At 42.6% G+C, this 19,114-nt stretch overlaps 1 protein-coding gene across 1 annotated transcript in view; it reads left to right on the top strand.

The window, feature by feature from the left end:
• UBAC2 (UBA domain containing 2) overlaps positions 1 to 19,114 on the top strand; it is a 166,205-nt gene that overhangs the window by 136,082 nt on the left and 11,009 nt on the right. Inside the window, exon 8 of the mRNA XM_045811013.2 lies at positions 16,028 to 16,150. Coding sequence (XP_045666969.1) covers positions 16,028 to 16,150 — 123 coding nt within the window. The remainder of the gene's footprint in view (positions 1 to 16,027; positions 16,151 to 19,114) is intronic.

The following is a 19,114-nucleotide window of genomic DNA, read 5'->3' as shown; positions in this document are numbered from 1 at the left end:
TTGAGCAGACACTGTCATGAGGGACACAGTGAGTGGAAGGAACATGCAGGGGAGAGGAAGAAATAATTTAGAATGGGTCTGGTTTTGGAGGACCTTCAAACAGGACAGTAACCTAGGTATGACGCAGTAAGATTTTCCGTGGAGGCAGGGGCACTGTGGAAAGGACTTATAAGGAAGTTTCACCTGGTATGGATTGAAGAGGGGCAGCATTGGTGGCAGTGATGTCAGTCACCTGCAGGGCTGCGCATATTGGACAGGGATGGTGTTGGTGGCAGTGATGTCATCCAAGAGGCTGTTGGATTTAAAAAGTGGCACACCCCCTTCAAAGGAAAACTCAGTGTACTTGAGACTTGGCTGGGTTTGATGTACAAAGGAGAGAGTTGAGCCAAGAGTCACCAAGCTTTCTGGATGCTAACCTAACATCAGAAGCGAAGATCACCGCCCACCCAGGCACTCTGCTGGTTGGAGGACAAGTAAGGGGGTGAGATGTGATCACTGAAGACCTGAAAATGATTGGCCTCTCTGCAGGGGGAGATGTAAAGAGAGGGGAAATCTTGAGTAATACCCAGTCTCATTTCTTTTTAGAGAGGGAGGAGGGGAGGGCAGAGGGAGTGGGAGACAGAGAATCCTAAGCAGGCTCCACACCCAGCACAGAGCCCAGCGCAGAGCTCGATCTCACAACCCTGAGATCATGACCTGAACCTAAATCAAGAGTCAGACACTTAACTAAACCACCAGGCGCCCCAATCTCAGTTTTAATGACGAGTTTCACCTGTGCTATTGAAACACTTATGGTAACAAGCACCAGAACTGATTTTTTGACTTTTGCTTAATAATTTTTGTATAGAGCTGAAGTTAAAGAGGAAAAAAATGACCAGAACTTTGGCAGGCAAAGAAGGGGAAAACAAAAGATAGAATGCAGAAATCAATCATTTCCATACCGAAAGATGCTTGTATTCCTGTTTTCAAGGAAGCTGCACTGAAATCCTTACCCTGTGCCATCCCTACCATAACTTGGGTTCAGTGGTCACGAACATGTAAATAAAACTAAGGAAAAAAGCTTTAGAACAAGAGGTGTCCTCTTCCTCCACCAATGTCCCCAGCCTGAGGCTGGGTCTGGGGGAGTGTGTTGTCTCCCTCACACCACCCCTGAGCACCATCTCCTCTTCACAGAGAAGCTTGAGCGTTCCCGTGCTCCATCAGAACCAAAACCACCCCACCCCAAAAAGCTGGGGACATCTATGATCCTGACTTCCCCTGGAGCAAAAAGTCGCCATTCAAAGAGAGGGGTCGGTCAGCCAACTTTGCAAAACAGTGACAGACATGAGCGCTCTGTGGCTCAGCATGCGTTCCCAGCACCACGCTTCATCATCGTGCCCTGAAGGGCGGGCAGCAGAGCCTGTCACCAGGGCAAATAACGAAGCTGAATCTGAATCCTGCTGCTCTTTTTCCAGAGTCCTTTTCCCCCACCGCACTGTGGCTCCCCCAGCGGGAATTTACTGGGGACCGTGCTTTGTTGCAGCCAAGGGAGAACCCGTCTCTTGAGTTTGCAGCTCAAGTAGAAACTGTCATTAAAATTGTACCCATGTCTAAGGAGAAGTAAGAGTGGCTATGGTAGGAGCCTAGGGCCTCCCGAGAGAAATGTCACCACATAGAGCACATGAGACTCGGGGTGCACGTCCGTTGGCTTGCACCTGTTACAGTGCTCCTTGCAGTGGTAGCCTAGCCATTGGGCTGCATCCTAGGCCGTCACAGAGCCTCCTGATGGCAGACTCTCTGGGTCCTTCTGTGCCCCTCCCCTCACTGACACCCCAGCTCAGGCCCTAGGCCGGCATCCCTGGACCTGGTCTTCCCAAGCCGAGGCTGGAATGGAGTGAGGCCGTGGCCTCCGGAGCTCTGCTGACCGGAGCAAGAAAGGAAGAAGAGACGTGGCAGAGAGCAGCAGGACTGTCGGGAACTTCTGCCTTCCAAGCCAGGGGCTTTCAAAACAGAGCAAAACAATGTGTTTTGTCTCCTGATCTTACTGCTGTGGAAAGTGCTCTCAGTTTTGCTGAGAAGAATGGTATGAAATGAAGTATCTGAGCCCCCAAAACTGGTCGGTAGCATAAACCACAAAGAAAAAGTGAAACCGAGAGCTGTGAAAGTAGCCTGGGATTTTGTTCAAGTGCTCATTGAGTCTCCCTCTAGCTTATTATTTTCTCCCAGCACCTGCTAGGACTGCTTGCTGCCCGGCAGCCCAGAAAGACACGCTAACACGGGACAGGTGCAAGGGCGTAGCCCTTCGTGACGGGCCTGCGCTCTGGCTCCGGGCGCTTCCGCTGTTCGTTTACTCGGGGCCTCGCCATTTACCCGCCCCTCCTTTATCCAGGGGATGAGTGGATTGCTAGTTTGCTTGTGTTGGGGCGGGGGGGGGCAGCGTTGCTTTTCTTTTTTCCGAGTTTTGTCAAGAAGCTTTCCCGACGGCAGCAGCCTCTGGTGCTGTGTCTTCCCGCACAGGAGTGGCGCATGTTAGTAGCTGTAAGTCTGCTGAGGTGGCCTCACTGCACCCTCAGTCACAGGCCGCGTCTTCATCGCCTCTTGTTAGGTTTCACTTGCTCCTTTGTTTTGTCATCCCTGCTGAGCTCTTTTGGGGCTGTGGGAAGTTAATCCCTCCTGTGTCACCCCCACTTTACCTGGCCCCGTGTAGTGCGCTGCACATAGAAGGGAAACAAAGGAAGCACGCTCCTACTTCCAGTGCAAGCTGCGGCTTCCACAAAGCACCTGGAAGCCGTGTGATGACCCGCAAGTGTTCTCTTCTGTGAGGAGGTAGCATGTGGCTTCCCTGGCAGGCCCCACAGTCTCCCCGCAATGATCCTTTGTAACTGCTGGTTCCCGTGTCCCAGGAAGAGCGTGCCTCTTGTCCTCAGTGAATCCTCCACGAGCTTTGTTCTCTGAGGTGCCTTGCTTCAGCCCCTCCCATCCCTTCCATCCAAACCTTCCTTATTAGCCTACTAAGGTCCCCTGTAACAACTAACTGGAGGCCTTTGCGAAAGAAAATCCCATCGACCCTAACTCAGCAATATGCTTGTCTTTGTGTGTGTCCATTCATTGATTCATTCAGCGAATATTCCTTAAGTACTCACAGATGAGACTGAATCTACGAGCACAGACAAGACAGACAGTCTCAGCCCTCGTGGAGCATGTGGCCTGCATGAGATTCCCACCAATCAACACACACCCGCAGTGTAACGTATCATTTGCCGTCCTCAGAAAGTACGAGAGCTGAGCACAGGAGAGGAACATTTGGGGGATTAGGGCAGGCTCCCGGGCAGGAGTCTAGAATGTGAAGGTGGAGAAAGACCGTTGGAGTGGTGGACAGAAGGCTGTTAAACCATGGTAGGAAATTCCAACTATACCCCAAAAGCAGTGGGGACTTGCTGAGTAGTATCAAAGAAGAGTATCTACAATTATTTGAGAAGACTCTTCGTTTACTAACTCTATTGTTTGTGGCTAGATTTTGTTTATATACTTCAAAGGCCAAAGTAACAAACAACAGAACTGAATACAAAAGCAAATACGAGAATCCAACTATCTTCTGTTAAGTCAGACTACTAAAAGATTTGCAACAAGAGAAAACAGTGACGTTCTTCTGAAGGGACTCTTTTTCAAGTCCTTAAAGAATGTATCAGCCCTCATAGAAAACATGTTTTGGAAACATTGTTATTTTTTTGTAAAAATATATTATCTTAGCAAATGATGAGTTTGTGATTGTTATTAATGAGTTAGTAAATATTTTAAGATTAATGGAAAGACTGGGGAGCCATTGAAGGGTTTGTAAGTAGAAGAGCAACATGGTGAGATTTGTATCTTAGGAAACTCACTCTGAAGCCACCTCACCCTTGATGCAGGTCTGAAAATAGGGCAGTGAGAGTGGGATGGAGAGAAGTGGATAGAGATTCACAGACATTGGGGCGTTACTGTTGACAGATCCTAGTGGTCTAGCTTATGCAAGTGGGTGGGTTTTGATGTCATTTCCCAGGATTGGGGACACAGGCAGAGACATGGGATTGAAGATGAATTTGTTTGAGACATGTTCCATTTTAGGTGTCTCTGGAACATCCAAGTGGAAGGGTCTAGGAAGCAGATATGTAGCACTGGGGTGCAGCACTGGGAGGTAGGGGTTTAGGAGTTTCCACCACATGCATGGTGACTAAAGCCGTAGGAATGCCTGAGCAGCTGGGGACAGGACATGGAAAAGAAGAGAATCCCGTACAGAACCTAAGGGACCCTGAAATTTCACAGAGAGGAGTAGAAGACAACTCTGAGGGGCACTGGGAGGGCATGACCAGAGAGCTAGAAAGACCGAGAAAGTGGGATGCCACCAGAGCGGAGTAGGGAATGGTCGTAGGCCCGGCGTCTCCGGGGTTTCTCACAGAGAGCTGAGGTGGTTCCTTTGGATCAAGCAAAGGATGTTATTGGTACCCTAGAAGGACAAGGAAAAAACTAATGGTTAGAAAACAAAACTGAGCTTCTAGAAGGCAGGCCGTCACCTTACTTCTCTTTCTAGCTTCATTGCCTGAGGTACTACCAGGTGCCTTAGTAGACACCAGATAATTATGTTGATTTTACCTTAACTAGTGCTACTAAGACAAACTAGTCTTTTCTGCCTTTGAACTTCATGGTAGGTTGTCCCCATTGTAAATTGCTCACATTAATGTATAGGTATTTCCTGAGGGTCTGTGGTAGAACTTCCCAACCACTGCGTCATGGTCACAGATGGGCTGCAATATTGATCCCCTCAGCCCACAGGGCCACTGCTTGCAGGCAGCTTTGGCGGTCTGTCCTCAGTGTCATGCAGATATATCTTCTGTATGTGCCATGACGTGGAGAATATTGGAAAGTCTTGGTCTGTAGAGGGTTAGTAATTCCTTGTATGGGTGCCGCCTCACTTCCTCTGTTCCTCAGGCAGACATCACTACACAGTCTCACCACTGTCCCGCTGAACCGACACCCTCCCTCTGACTCTTCCCGACGTGGTCCCCGGGCAACCACAGACAGTAGAGTAGAGGTGGCCCTGCCACTTGTTTTACACTTCAGAACCTAGCACATGGATAAGGCCTTTCAGATCACCAGAGACTGAGAATAAAGCATGCGTTGTTTTGAGCGACCAACCTTTTGAAAATAAAATGACGCTTCCGGAAAGAATTTCAGTTGTTCTAAACCATCACATTCACGATGTCCACTCCGTAATTGTTCTTGATTTTGCTCTTTGACAAAACACCTCCTTGCTGGGGAATGCATTCAGGCTGCACTGAGCCTCGAGCTGTGCTGGCCGCTGAGGGAGACGAGGGAGTATGTGGGGAGCCCCCTTCGCACCCCATCACAGCCCTGCAGGGTCCCACAGTCGAACTGGGAAGACAAGAAGTAACATTGTAAGGCATAATGCAAAGATTAGGTGGGAATAATAGCTAATATATATATATAATAAGCTTTTAGAAGTTTTTAGGCTCTTTTAAATGCTTTCCATGTATTAACTCATTTATTTCTCATAATATCCTTATGAAGTAAATGTAGTTATTATTCTCTTCTTGTAGATGAGAGAACAGGCTCAGAGAAATTTTTCTAAAACTAAGGCCTGAGGTCACACTGGAAGTGGCAGAGCTGGGATGTGAAGCCGGGTCATTTGGCTCTAGGGACTGCTCTCGGTCGCTCAGCTTGCTCTGCCTGTTGGCTCCTCTGTCATGACTCCTTAGCACTCCCTGCCTTGCCTCTTGAAGTGAGTATAAGCCTATTCTTTGAACAGGCTGACAAAAGTGTCTGGTTCTCCTCTCCGTCACTGAGATCATCCTCGTCCTTTAAAGTTCAGTTAAGCCCCCATCCCCTCTGAATACGCCCGTACGTGGGCTGCGGTTGGTGGTGCCCACTCTGAACCTGCCGAGCCCTTGAACTAGTGCTGCTCAGCTTCCTTCTTAATCACAGTCCACCTTGCCTCCTGATTTCTTCCATTTCTCGATGTCTTGCCTTCCCTGGAGGAGATGATGGGCTCCATGTGCGCCTTGCTTGTACCCTCCCTTGGGAGCTGCCCACAGAGAGCCACTAGGGAGCTCCTCCGACCTAGCTTCTCAGTGTAGACAACTTCTCAGGGTCGACACTGCCTCTTCCTCCTGTCCTTTAGAGGTAGGGTTCTAGTCCGTGGGGCGTCCACTTGATAAAATGTTATGAACGTTTACAGTTCTTGACTGGAAAATTAGTCATTTTTAAATTTTCATAAGAAATTTTATTTCATTTGAAGATCTCTTTACAACTAATAACATGTCATAAAATGGTTCAAAATGCAAGCTGTTTCCTTTTTCCTCTTTTAAATATGTGGTTACTGCTTTTGAAGAAGACAAAGTGAAGGAAGTGTTTCCTGTTTGTAGAGGCTCATCGTTCACTTGCATCGAGAGCAGATTAGTGTCAAAACATCCTAGAGCCTAGAGCTCCTGTAACTTTCTGCTTTTTAAGCACTTTTTTGCCATCATAGGAGCAGAGGGATTGGGGTTTGGTTTTGCTTTCCGTGCTCTTCCACTCTCACTCCCCTTAAAGAAATAAAATGTTACAGTTTCAGCCAAAGGCTCATTGCCCTTCCCACTGTCCTGCAGCTGGTGGGTGGTGTCTAACCCTACGTGTGTTTGTATCTTTAGCATGTGTTTTCGTGTTAGAGTTCCTCAGCTTAGGCACTACGGACATTTTGGTCCAGACCGTTCTTTGTGGTGGGGTCTGTCTTATCCATTGTAGGGTGCTTAGCAGCGTCCCTGTTCCCTGCACGCAGCACCACCACCATCCTGTCCCCGCCTCCCGCACCCTACCAAGAGTGCCTCTGGACATTTTCAGATACCTCCTAGGGGGCAAAATCACCACCAGTATATAGCCATAAAATCATTTAAATAGTGTACTGTTGTTCTGAGTATTTTTAAATTTGTGTAAATTGTATTATATATTCATATTCTCATATAACATCCTGTGTTCATTCAACATTGTATTTTGGAGATGTATTCGGTAGATCTAGTTCCTTTATCCCAGCTGCTCATATAACAGTCCTTTATAGAATAGAACCATTGTTAATTTATTTCCCTACTTCGGGACAGTTCCATTTTGTACATTTTCTTACTTGATATTATAATCAGTGCTTCATAGAACATCCTCATAAATGCCACGTTAGGCACCTGTAGCTGCCTGGAAGTGGAATTGCTGGGTCATGGAACACCCTCCGCTTTCCTCAGTCTGGACATGCTGCTGTCCAAACCGTTTGTGCCGAGTTACACTCTCACTGACAATACAGAGTCCCCATTCCCTTCACACCTTCCCCGTACTTGGTATTGTTAGACATTTAATGTTTGCCAGTCTTGGGGTAAGAAATAACTTATTGCTCTTTTAATTGGCATTTCCTAATCCTAGTGAGTCAAACATCTTTTCTTATGTGTATTGACTCCAGGTTCCCTCGTGTGTAAATTGTCTGCTTGTATACAGTTGACCCTTGAACACGTGGGGATTAGCGCTGATCCCCAGCACAGTGAAAAATCCATGTGTAACTTTTGACACCCCAAAACTTAGTCACTAATAGCCTGTTGTTGCCTGGAAGCCCACCAATACCATAAACTATAATGCGTTTATCCAAACATTGTGTATCGGTGGATCTGCGCAGTTCAAACCCATGTTGTTGAAGGCTCATTATACATTATTCACTTCTCTCAGGTCATTTATTTTTGTTCTCATTGATTCTTTATATATTCTTTATATTTTTGTTTTAGAAATTCTTTTCTATCTCAGAGACATAAAGAATAGTCTTTATTTCTTCTAAAGAGTTTTCTTTATTTCTTCTAAAATTTAATAGTGGAGTTTTTTTTAAGTAATCTCTATACCCAGTGTGGGGCTCGAACTCACAACCCCAAGATCAAAAATAGCATTCTCCACTGACTGAGGCAGCCAGGCACCCCATCTTCTAAAGTTTTTAACAGTTTAGATTTCCACATTTAAATCTTTAAGTTCCTTCCTTCAAGTTTTTATTTTAATTCCAGTGTAGTTAACATTCAATGTTATATTAGTTTCAGGTGCACGATATAGTGATTTAGCAATTCTCTGCATAACTCAGTGCTCATCAGGATAAGTGTACTCTTAATCTCCTTCACCTATTTCACCCATCCCCCACCTCCCCTCTGGTAACCATCAGTTTGTTCGCTATAGTTAAAAGTCTGTTTCTTGATTTATCTCTGTGTCTTTTTTTTTTTCCTTTGCTAGTTTCTTTTGTTTCTTAAATTCCACAGGTAAGTGAAATCATATGGTATTTGTCTTTCTCTGACTGACTTATTTCACTTAACATTATACTGTCTAGGAGCACCTGGGTGGCTCAGTCGGTTAAGCGTCTGCCTTTGGCTCAGGTCATGATCCCAGAGTCCTGGGATTGTGCTCTGCATCGGGCTCCCTCCCTCTACCTGCCACTCCCCCTGCTTGTGCTGGCACACTCGCTATCTCTCTCCCTGTCAGATAAATCAATCAATCAATCAAATCTTAAAAAAAAAAAGACTATCCCCTCTAGCTTCATCCATGTTGTTGCAAATGGCAAGATTTCATTCTTTTTTATGGCTGAATGATACTCCATTTATTTATACACACACCCCACGTCATCTATCAGTGGACACTGGGGCTGTCTCCATAATTTGGCTATTCTAAATAATGCTGCTATAAATATAGAGGTTCATGTATCCCTTCGAGTTAGTGTTTTTGTATTTTTTGGGTAAATACCCAGCAGTGTGATTACTGAATTGTAGGGTAGTACTGTTTTTAACTTTTTGAGGAATCTCCATACTATTTTCCACAGTGGCTGCACCAGTTTGCATTCCTACCAACAGTGCACGAAGGTTCCTTTTTCTCCACATCCTTTCCAACACTTGTTTCTTGTGTTTTTGATTCTAGCCATTCTGACAGATAAGAGGTCATACCTCATTGTAGTTCTGATTTGCATTTCCCTGATGAAGAGTGATGTTGAACATCTTTCCATGTGTCTGTTGGTCATCTATATGTCTTCTTTGGAGAAATGTCTGTTCATGTCTTCTGCCCATTTTTTAATTGGATTGTTTTTTGGTATTGAGTTGCATAAGTTCTTTATGTATTTTGGATACTAACCCTTATATCAGAAATATCATTTGCAAATATCTTCTTCCATTCAGTAGGCTGTTTTTTAGTTCTGTTGATTGCTTCCTTCACTGTGCTGAAGCTTTTTTTTTTTTAATGTAGTCCTGATAGTTTATTTTTGCTTTTATTTCCCTTGCTTCAGGAGACATATCTAGAAAATGTAACTACAGCCAATGTTAGAGAAGTTATTGCCTGTGCTCTCTTCTAGGATTTTTGTGGTTTCAGGTCACACATTTGGGTCTTTAATCCATTTTGAGTTTATTTTTGTGTATGGCATATGAAAGTGGTCCAGTTTCATTCTTTTGCATGTAGCTGTCCAGTTTTCCCAACACCATTTGTTGAAGAGATTGTCTTTTTTCCATTGTATATTCTTTCCTCCTTTGCAAAGATTAATTGACCACATAATTTTGGATTCCTTTCTGGTCTTTCTATTGTGTTCCATTGACCTATGTGTCTGTTTTTGTGCCAGTCCCATACTGCTTTGCTTACTACAACTTTATGATAACTCCATTTTTGTTTTTGTTTTATTTTTCAAGATTGCTTTGGTTATTCGGGGTCTTTTGTGGTTCCATACAAATTTTAGGGTTGGTTGGTCTAGTTCTGTGAAAAATGCTGTTGGTAGTTTGGAGATTGCATTAAATCTGTGGACTGCTTTGGGTAGTATAGACATTTTAACAATATTTGTTCTTCCAATCCATGAGCATGGAATGTTTTTCCATTTCTTTGTGTCATCTAGATCTTTTTATTTTTTAAAAATAAACTGATTTTTGTATATAGTGAAGTAAAGGTCTAGTTTTCTCTTTTTCCATACAGCCAGTTGTCCTACTGCTGTTCATTAAATGGCGTGTCCTGTTCCTGCTGACTTGTAATGTCTGCTTTATCATAGGCCAAGTGCCAGTGTTTACTTCTAATTCCCAGACACTCTCTCCTGTCTCTAATAGTAGGTCCATTAGGACTGGTGCTGGTAGTGAAAAATCCTCCCTTATTATACTTCTTCAAAATATTCGTGTTTAGTTTTGACCCTTAATTCAACTTGACGTTGTCTAGTATCACCAAAACACACCCACACACTTTTGAATTTTGAGTCTATAGCAGTTAGGAATAGGTTTAGCTCCATATGACAGAAAACACAAAATAACAAAGTTTTTAAAGGCAGAAGTTTGTTTCTCATGTGGAAGAAGTGCTGACATTGACAGGCCTGGCCTGGTGAGGCAGGGGCATGACGTTGCGGGGCCAGGCTCCTTTCCTCTGGCTGCTACTCTGTCCTCGGCACAGGGCTTCCACCTCCCTGCCCCCAGTGGCTGCTTGAACTCCAGGAAGCAGTAGCAACCGTTCAGGAAGAGCGCATCCCCGCCTCTCAGGTCTTCCAGAAATCCCGTTCGCTCCTCTCTTTACATAGTACTGTTGACAGAACCGAGTCCATGTGGCTGGAGCTGAGAAATGTAGGAACCACGTTTCACACACACACAGAAAACCCTATTTTTAAAGAAAAGGGAATATGGATATGAGCCAGCCAGTGGTCTTTGCTGCCGATGAAATCGACAGCGCCTGAGCAGACCACAGTGTTGAGTCTTTGCAGGCAGGACTGTGTGGAGTCTCTTCACTTAGGTCTTCCAGTATCCTTCAGTCGAGTTTATTGATGTGAAATGTTGGGGTCTGCCTGGGAGCAAAGGGTCAAGAAAGAAATGAGATGTCTTTGGTGCAAAAAAGATGGTTTTCTTAAAGCACAGGGACAGGACCTATGGGCAGAAAGAGCTGCACTGGGGTTGTGAGGAGGGACCGGTTATATACTTTCAAATTGGGAGGGGCTTAGGGATAGCAGAAATGTCTAAGGAATTGGGAAGCAAGGTTTCCAGGACCTGGAGGGTCATTTACTATTGTCTAGTAAAACCTTAGTCACGAGACCTGCCAGGTGGATATCAGTGGGCCATATGTTTGGAGGATGATTGCTAACATATATCTTGGTGGGGCGGTGGCAGCAGCGGGGGGGAGGAAGATAAAGGAAATTTTCAAAGGAATTTTTATATACTAAGGAAGACTTACAGGATACTGGAGGTGGGGCTGATGTCAAGTTAAGGTTGCCTTTTGCTTCTAGCAAAGTATTGACATTGAGGCAGTTGAGTTCCTGGAGGAAGGTCACTCTGCCTGCCCCAAGCTTTGTCAGTGGACCATAAGTTGTAAGGAAGTTTACTTAAAATATCTTTTACCTTTGCTCTCCACATTTTCTCCATAGAGTACTTGCACATCTTTTGTTAGATTTAATTCCTAAGTACTTAAGTAGTTTTTATTTCTGTTTGTAAATAGTTATTTTTTATACTTGCATTTTCGAAATGATCACGATAGAGGACTGTTACTGATACCTTTGTGTCTTGTACTCTCTTATTCTCATTTTCTAAGTAGACAGTTATCGTGTGTAAATTATGGCAGTTTTGTTTTTCTTTTCATCATTCTGCATTTTCTTTCATAGTTAGTTTGGGCCTCATCATCCTATGACTTGTATTGAATGCAAGAGGTGGTAATAGGCATTCAGTCTGTTAATGTGTGAATTACATTACTGTATTTTCTGAGATTTCTGGGATAAATCCTAATATAGTACATTATTTCAGACAAGATGATTATTTTTTAATCATTGTTGGCTTGAGTTTACTAGTATTTTATTTAGAATTATTATATCTGTCCACAAATGGAAAACAAATTGTCTTACAATTTTTCTTTTTTGTAATGGCCTTGCCTGGTTTTGGAAATTGAAAACAATGTTATATAGCCTCAAAAAATTAGGTGGGGAGCTTTCCCTCTTTTTCTCTTTTCAAGAACAATGTCTATAAGATAGTGTGTCCTTAAAAGTTACGTAGACTTCACCTATAGATTTTTGGTGGGAAGATTTTTTTTTAGTATTATTTCAATTACATTAATGGCTAAAATTAGTCCACTTTTCTCTTTTTGTAGCTTTATATGGAAGTATACATAGAAATAAACATTACTTATATAAATGTACTTTCTTGTGCTTTATTTAACATTATATTTGAGAGATTCATTTACATTGCTACATATAATTGTAGTTTGTTCATTTTAACTGCTGTACAATTTTATATTATGTGATTACACCATAATTTATCCATTTCACTTAGTGCACATTTGGGTAGTTTTCAGTCTCTTCCTGTTACAAATGATGCCACGGAGAACGTTCAAATCCATGCCTTTTGGTGGACGTGCATTTGCATCTCTGTTGTCTAGGAGCAGAGTTGCTGAGGTAGCATGTGTGTTCAGCTTTAGTAGATGCTCCTGAACGGTTTTCAAAAATGATTACCAATTTTTGTTTCTTCTTGAGTCAGTTTTAGTAAGTTATATTTTTCCTAGAAAGTAATCTATTTCATCAAAGCTATTGGTATGAATAAAGTATTATGTTTTTTTAATGTCTGCCATGATATCTCTTGTATTATTCCTAATACTATTTATGGTCCTTTCTTTGTCTTCTCATCAAGGTTGCCAGTTTTTCCATTTTACTTGACTTTTCAAACAACCAACATTCAGGGTGCCTGGGTGGCTCAGTCGGTTAAGGGCCTGGCTCTTGATTTCGGCTCAGGTTACGATCTCAGGGTCGTGGGATCAAGCCCCACATTGGGCTCTGTGCTCAGCTCCTCCCCATCGCTCGTGCTCTCTCTCTCTTGCACTCTCTCTTCCTCTCTCTAACATAAATAAAATCTTTAAAAAAAAAAAAAAACAGCCAACGTTGGATTATGTCTTTATTTTCCACTTTATTAACATCTGCTCCCAGCTTTCTCAACTAGCATCTGCTCTCATTCTTTCTAATTTCTTTAGATTATTATTACTTTATCTAACTTCTTGAATATACTTAACTCTTTGTCAGTCTTCATTTTCTTTAAGCTCAATATTTTAAAATTCTATCAACTGTTTAATTCTATCCCACCAGCTTTGATAAGTAATAATCTCAATTTTATTCACTTTTTTAAAAAGATTTTATTTATTTGAGAGAGAGAGAGAGAGCGAACATGCACACACGAGTGGAGGGCAGGGCAGAGGGAGAAGGGGAGAGAGAGAATCTCAAGCAGACTCCATGCTGAGCGTGGAGCCTGATGTGGGGCTCAGTCTCAAGACCCTGAAACCATGACCTGAGCCAAAAGCAAGAGTCAGATGCTTAACCAGCTGCACCACCGAGGAGCCCCTCAATTTTATCCACTTTTAGTTATATTCTAATATCCATTATGATTTTTTCCATTTTTTATTTCCAGTGTTAATTTTTGTTTGTTTTGTATTAACTGTAATTTTGATAATTGATTTCACATTTATTTGCATTGTGGTCAGAAAATACAGTCTGTTTTGGTGTTTGTGGACATTTCATACAGGACTTAGTACACAGTCACTTTTCATAAATATGTATAATAAAAAATGTATATTCTCTATATACTGAGTACAAGCTATATACACCCACTTATACAAACTTGCTATTTAGGTTCTGTATTATTTTTTGTCTGCCTGATCTATCAGTAGATGCTATTAAGTATATGTCTGGATGTTTCCTCTCCTCTGTTAGTTCTTTTAAATAATTCTGATGTGGGGCACCTGGGTGGCTCAGTCAGTTGGGCGTCTGACTCTTGATTTTGGCTCAGGTCTATGGTCTCGGGTTGTGGTATTGAGCCCCATGTTGGGCTCTGCACTCAGCATGAAGTCTGCTTGTCCTTCTCCCTCTGCTCCTCCCGGCCACTCACTCTCTCTTTCTCTCTCTCTCTCTCTGTCAAATCAATAAATAAAATATTTTAAAAATAATAATACTGATGCATCAGAGTGATTTTATCTCCAGTAATGCCTGTTTTGCCCTTGAGGTCTAATTTATTTGACATGAATATAGTGATATGACATAGCTTTCTTCTGTTAGTACTTCTCTGATATTTCTTTTTCCATCCAGTTGCCTGTGTTTCTATAGATGTTTCAGGCTTGTTGTTGGAGGTGGGTAGGAGACATTTCAAAGTGGAGTTGTCCACGTATATTTATTATGATCACTAGCACATTTGAATTTCTACCAGTATCTAAAACAATTTTGTATAATGTCTCTCTTTTTAATTTCCCTAATTTTTTCAAATCTTTTTTTAAATAATACCTTACTTTTTTTGAAGTCTTCCTTCTGTATCTTAGTCATTTCAAAACTTCTGAAATTATAGTCGTTTTCAGGTTGTTATAAATATAAGTTTGGGGGCCGCCTCGGTGAGTCAGTCAATTAAACATCTGCCTTCGGCTGAGGTCATGATCCCAGGGCCCTGGGATTGAGCCCCATGTCAGGCTCTCTGCTCAGCAGGGAGCCTGCTTCTCCCTCTGCCCTTCCCCTGCTCGTAGGCTTGCACATGCTCTCTCTCTTTCTCTTTCTCTCAAATAAAATCTTAAAAATTTAAGTTCTTGGGGATCTAATCCTCCTATTTATTATGCATACTGACTCTTATGATGGGTTTTTTCCTCATAAGTTTTGAATATTGTATTCTAAGTGCTTCCCAATTGGAGTTTTATCTGTAAATTCCATGTAATCCCAGGGTAGGGGGTGGTCCTCAGGAGTCATTTTACATCTTCTGCTTGGCTTCTCGGGTATACCCAACTCTATCCCAGAACCAGTTCTTATGTAATTTTTGATAGGTTCTTAAAACACATATTTGTGTAACTTCAACCTCAGATTTCTCATTTCTTAATTCTCAGGCAGGCCAAGATTCCTGCCCTCTCCCTCAGCTCACCTTTTGGATTTGTTTTTTTCTCATCTTCTCTTTCACTGAGGGTGTTGCCATTTGAGGGTTGTGGTTTTATGTAGGTAATGAGCTCAGAGTCACTACCTCTTTCATACCCGAGGCCTCATCGCCTGAACCCAAATAGGTGATAAAACCAAATGGTTCTAGGTTAGAAGGATGTGCTTACCTTTGACCCCCACCCTTGTTACTGTTCAGGTTTTCCAGCGCTTGTTTCTGGCACCTTGGGACCTCCATTTCTCCCTTTTATGTTCAGCTGTGCATGTGAAATATTTTTTTGTTTAGCATTTTTAGATGTTTATAGTAGGAAAATTTTCATGTTGTCTTAATCTGTAATTTTCCTAAATCTAGAAATAGGTTTAAATTGATAAACTAAAATATTGGCAGATAGCTAAAAACATGAATTTTTTAGAAACATCATGCTGTGCACATGCACATTTTTCTTCACATGGTGGCTTTTTTCTTCACTGATGACATAGAAGAAGCAAGAAATGACTTTTCCATCAATCTGAGTCATCCATAGAGCCACTCAAGAGGCCAGTTCTGATCCTTACTTCCATACCTCTTGTCCCTGTGTGTGGGTTTGTCTTCGTATGCTCTCCCTGTCCCTCAAGCCTGCAGACTCCCTCCAGTAAGCATGCTCAGAATTTACTTCAATAAAAGAAGAAGGAAGAAAGGGCGAAGGAGAGGCATGGGAGGAGGAGCATTGTAAAGAGCGGCCGTAGAGGCTCCTGGTTGCCAGCAGTGAATTAGCCCTCTCTCTGTGTCGTCTTCCCTGTCCCATCCGGCAGAGTCCTGAGCTCCTCAGGGGCCAGAGAAGGTGGGACGGGGTCAGTGGGGCTGAAGTTAGGAATGTCTGTGTGCCTCCTCTGTTGCTGTCCAGAGCCAAGTTGCACAAATAACTCTGGCAGAACCATTAACCTTCTTTCTCTCTGGGCTCCTCCCACAGGCTGTTGAGTTCATCCTGTTGGTTGAGGGGGTGTGATACTCTGGAGTTTGGAATGCTTGCATTCAGCAGATCAATATACCATTTCCCAATCTATGGATGTGACTTCATTGCAAGAGAAAGCCCTTCCAAGCATAAAGATGGTTCTCCTTCTGTGTTTGATCACTGTGTATTGGTCTGTTTTTAGGGAGGAATGATCAACTGGAATCGTCTTTTCCCTCCTTTACGTCAGCGACGAAATATAAACTATCAGGATGGTCGGCGGTCTGAACAGCAAGCATCTCCCCCTCTCGAGGTTTCTGAGGAGCAGGTAATCAGTAGCACTGGTACTTCTCCTAAACCTGGGTTTCAGCCTGGAAGCAGTTTTGCTGAACAACACTTGAAAGAAATCAAGCATATAAATACAGAGCTTTTGATGATGGTTAACCTGCTGCTGGTAACAGTGATAGACAATTGGGCCTTTATTGGCTGCTGGGGGTCTCACAAGTTTGAGGAAGGCATGATTTGAAAAAAAAAAAAAATTGTGGTCACTTATTTTGAAATCTATAATACTTTATATATACAGGGAGCTACTGACATTTGTTCTGTATAAGGGCTTGGAGAGAACAAGACAAGGACGGGGAGGGAGTGGAGCCTCTCTGGGTATAGCTTTTGTATGGTTTTGACTTAGGAATCAGGTTAATGTTTTACATATTCAAAAAGCAAATCAACAATAGGGACAACCATAAACTAAAACTGCTCCAACTGTATTTTAAATGAATAACATAATCATAGGAGAGAGGGAAAAATTAATTTTAGTAACTTTTGAACATAATATACCCACAGTCTAAAGAAAAAAAAGAATTGCAGAGAAATCTTAAGCTTTTTCTAGGTTTCTGTTCACAGTAGTATGAGCACAGCAATTCTGAAATTAAGTTGTATGTATTGTAGATTTGAGCAAATGAGAAAATAGGTTGATCTTACTGTGGAAGAAGGAAAATACAAATTCAGAACAGGGGAGAGCAAGGAAGAACCCTGTGGGGTTGGATTGGAATTAGAGGTATCAGCTTAAACTCATGATTTAATAAGTGTGTGTGTGTGTGTGTGTGTGTGTGTGTGTGTGTACATACATGTGTCTTAGCTCTGTCAGCCTGAAGCAGTCAGAAGCAATGGCATCCCAGTAGCACTAACCACACCTATTGCCCAGATCTAGTTTCTAGTTTCTGTTGGTCCACTGACAGAAATGAGCCTCTTTTTTTTTTTTTTTTTAAGATTTTATTTATTTATGTGACAGAGAGACAGCCAGCGAGAGAGGGAACACAAGCAGGGGGAGTGGGAGAGGAAGAAGCAGGCTCCCAGCGGAGGAGCCCAATGTGGGGCTCCATCCCGGAACGCCGGGATCACTCCCTGAGCCGAAGGCAGACGCTTAACGACTGCGCTACCCAGGCGCCCCAGAAATGAGCCTCTTTAGAGAAATGAAATGTTTGGTCACAGGCCCAGGGTTGTGAAGGAACAAGACGACCCTGGACCACCATACAAGGACTTAAGGAAGTGCTCCATAACTAAGAGAGCAGGCCCCAAGGACACCAGAGCCAGCTTGAGGGGGTCCCACTGACCAAATTGGGGAACATAATATTTGGGTATCAAAATAAATAAGGACGGGGCACCTAGCTGGTACAGTCAATTAAGCAACTTTTGATATCGGTTCAGGTCATGATCCTAGGGTTGTGAGATCGAGCCCCGTGTCAGGCTTTGCGCTCAGCACAGAGTCTGCCCCTCCCACACACACACATGCGCACACGCTCTCTCTCTCTCTCTCTAAAAAAAAAATAAATGCTTTAAATAAATAAGGACAGTACTTAATATAATCCACTGGACAGGGGGTAATCCATGAGTTCATACTGATATTAGGAGATGTATGTATACATACATACGTATATGTGTATATATATATGTGTATATATCTACAAAGGAAAAGGAATATAAAGTAATAAATAAGGAATGATGGATGGTATTAGAAAATCATAATTTTGCAACTATCAGAGCAAAAATCAATTTAGATATAAATCATCAATACATGAAGAAGAACGGGCTGTTTCTGTAATCTCAAAGTATCTCCCCACAAGTTGCTTATTAATTATCAAGGGAAAACAGTTAACTGTACAATGGGGAAATTGGACACCAGCTTAACCAAGCTATCAGAATCAGAATAGCAGTAATGGACCAAAGAGGCATGTGGGGCAAAAATCCATAACTTTGATCATAAAGAAAAATCAGATAAACCCAATTGGAGGGACATAATATAAAATACATGACCCATTTTCTTCAACAATATGGAGGTCACAAGCTGTTCCAGATTAGAGACTAAGGAGGCACATTAATGACTTGTCGGGCGTGACCCTGGACTCTGCTCTGTACCAGAAAACGTTGGTGAACCGACATGTTAGAGTCAGTTGGTGCAGCTGGACTATGGATTAGATCATAGTTTTATATTAATGTTAAGTGTCAAGGACTTGGTATCTCTATGGACTGTGGTTAGGAAAGAATATTCTTGTTAAAAAGTACACATACTGAAGTACTAAGGGGTAAAGGGACATGGTGTATGCGACTTCATCTCACCTGTTTCAGAAAAGAATAAGAGAGAGAGTGTGTGTAGACAGAAAGCAGCAGGGGCAAAGTAATGGTGATCTGGATGAAGAGAAACTGAGTTCTTGGTATTGTTCTTGAAACTTATTCTGTAAGTTTGAAATTATTTGAAACCAGAAAGTTAAAAACATCTGTGTAAAGTTCCGAGCATTGCAGTAACAACACTTTGAAATGTCCTTCTGCATATGTTGCTTTCTTCTCATCAAACAAATCAAGGGCGGCATTTCATAGCTGGTCACACCAGCCAGGCTGTCACCTTCCCTGTCCCCAGAGTACATAAAGGTCCCTCAGACCCAGGGCACCCAGTCTGGCGGGGCTCCCACTGCCACCCTGCATTAGGCCACCATAAACACCTTGGAAAGAAGCTAGTTGAATGTGCCTGATGAATTGATCCAGCTTTTCCTCTTACAACTTCTCACTCAGACTGATCGTTTTAGTAGCTCCTCAGGACTGAGAGGTGGAGGAAGGAGTCAGTTCTCTTCCACCTCCATTAAAGAATTTCTAGAAAAATGGTATCCCCAAAGATATGAAAATAAAGCCCAATAACTCAGCCTTTTGTAAGATATCTATGGTAACAGATTAAAAAACTAAGCTAATGCTCTCCAATTCAGGTAAAAAGAAGTAGAGTTCTGTTCTATTACTGTTTACT

This window comes from Ursus americanus, chromosome 10 (genome assembly GCF_024610735.1).
Source record: "Ursus americanus isolate L20-20 chromosome 10, mUrsAme1.1.p, whole genome shotgun sequence".
Taxonomy (NCBI): Eukaryota; Metazoa; Chordata; class Mammalia; order Carnivora; family Ursidae; genus Ursus; species Ursus americanus.
This window is presented reverse-complemented; position numbering and strand designations above follow the sequence as displayed.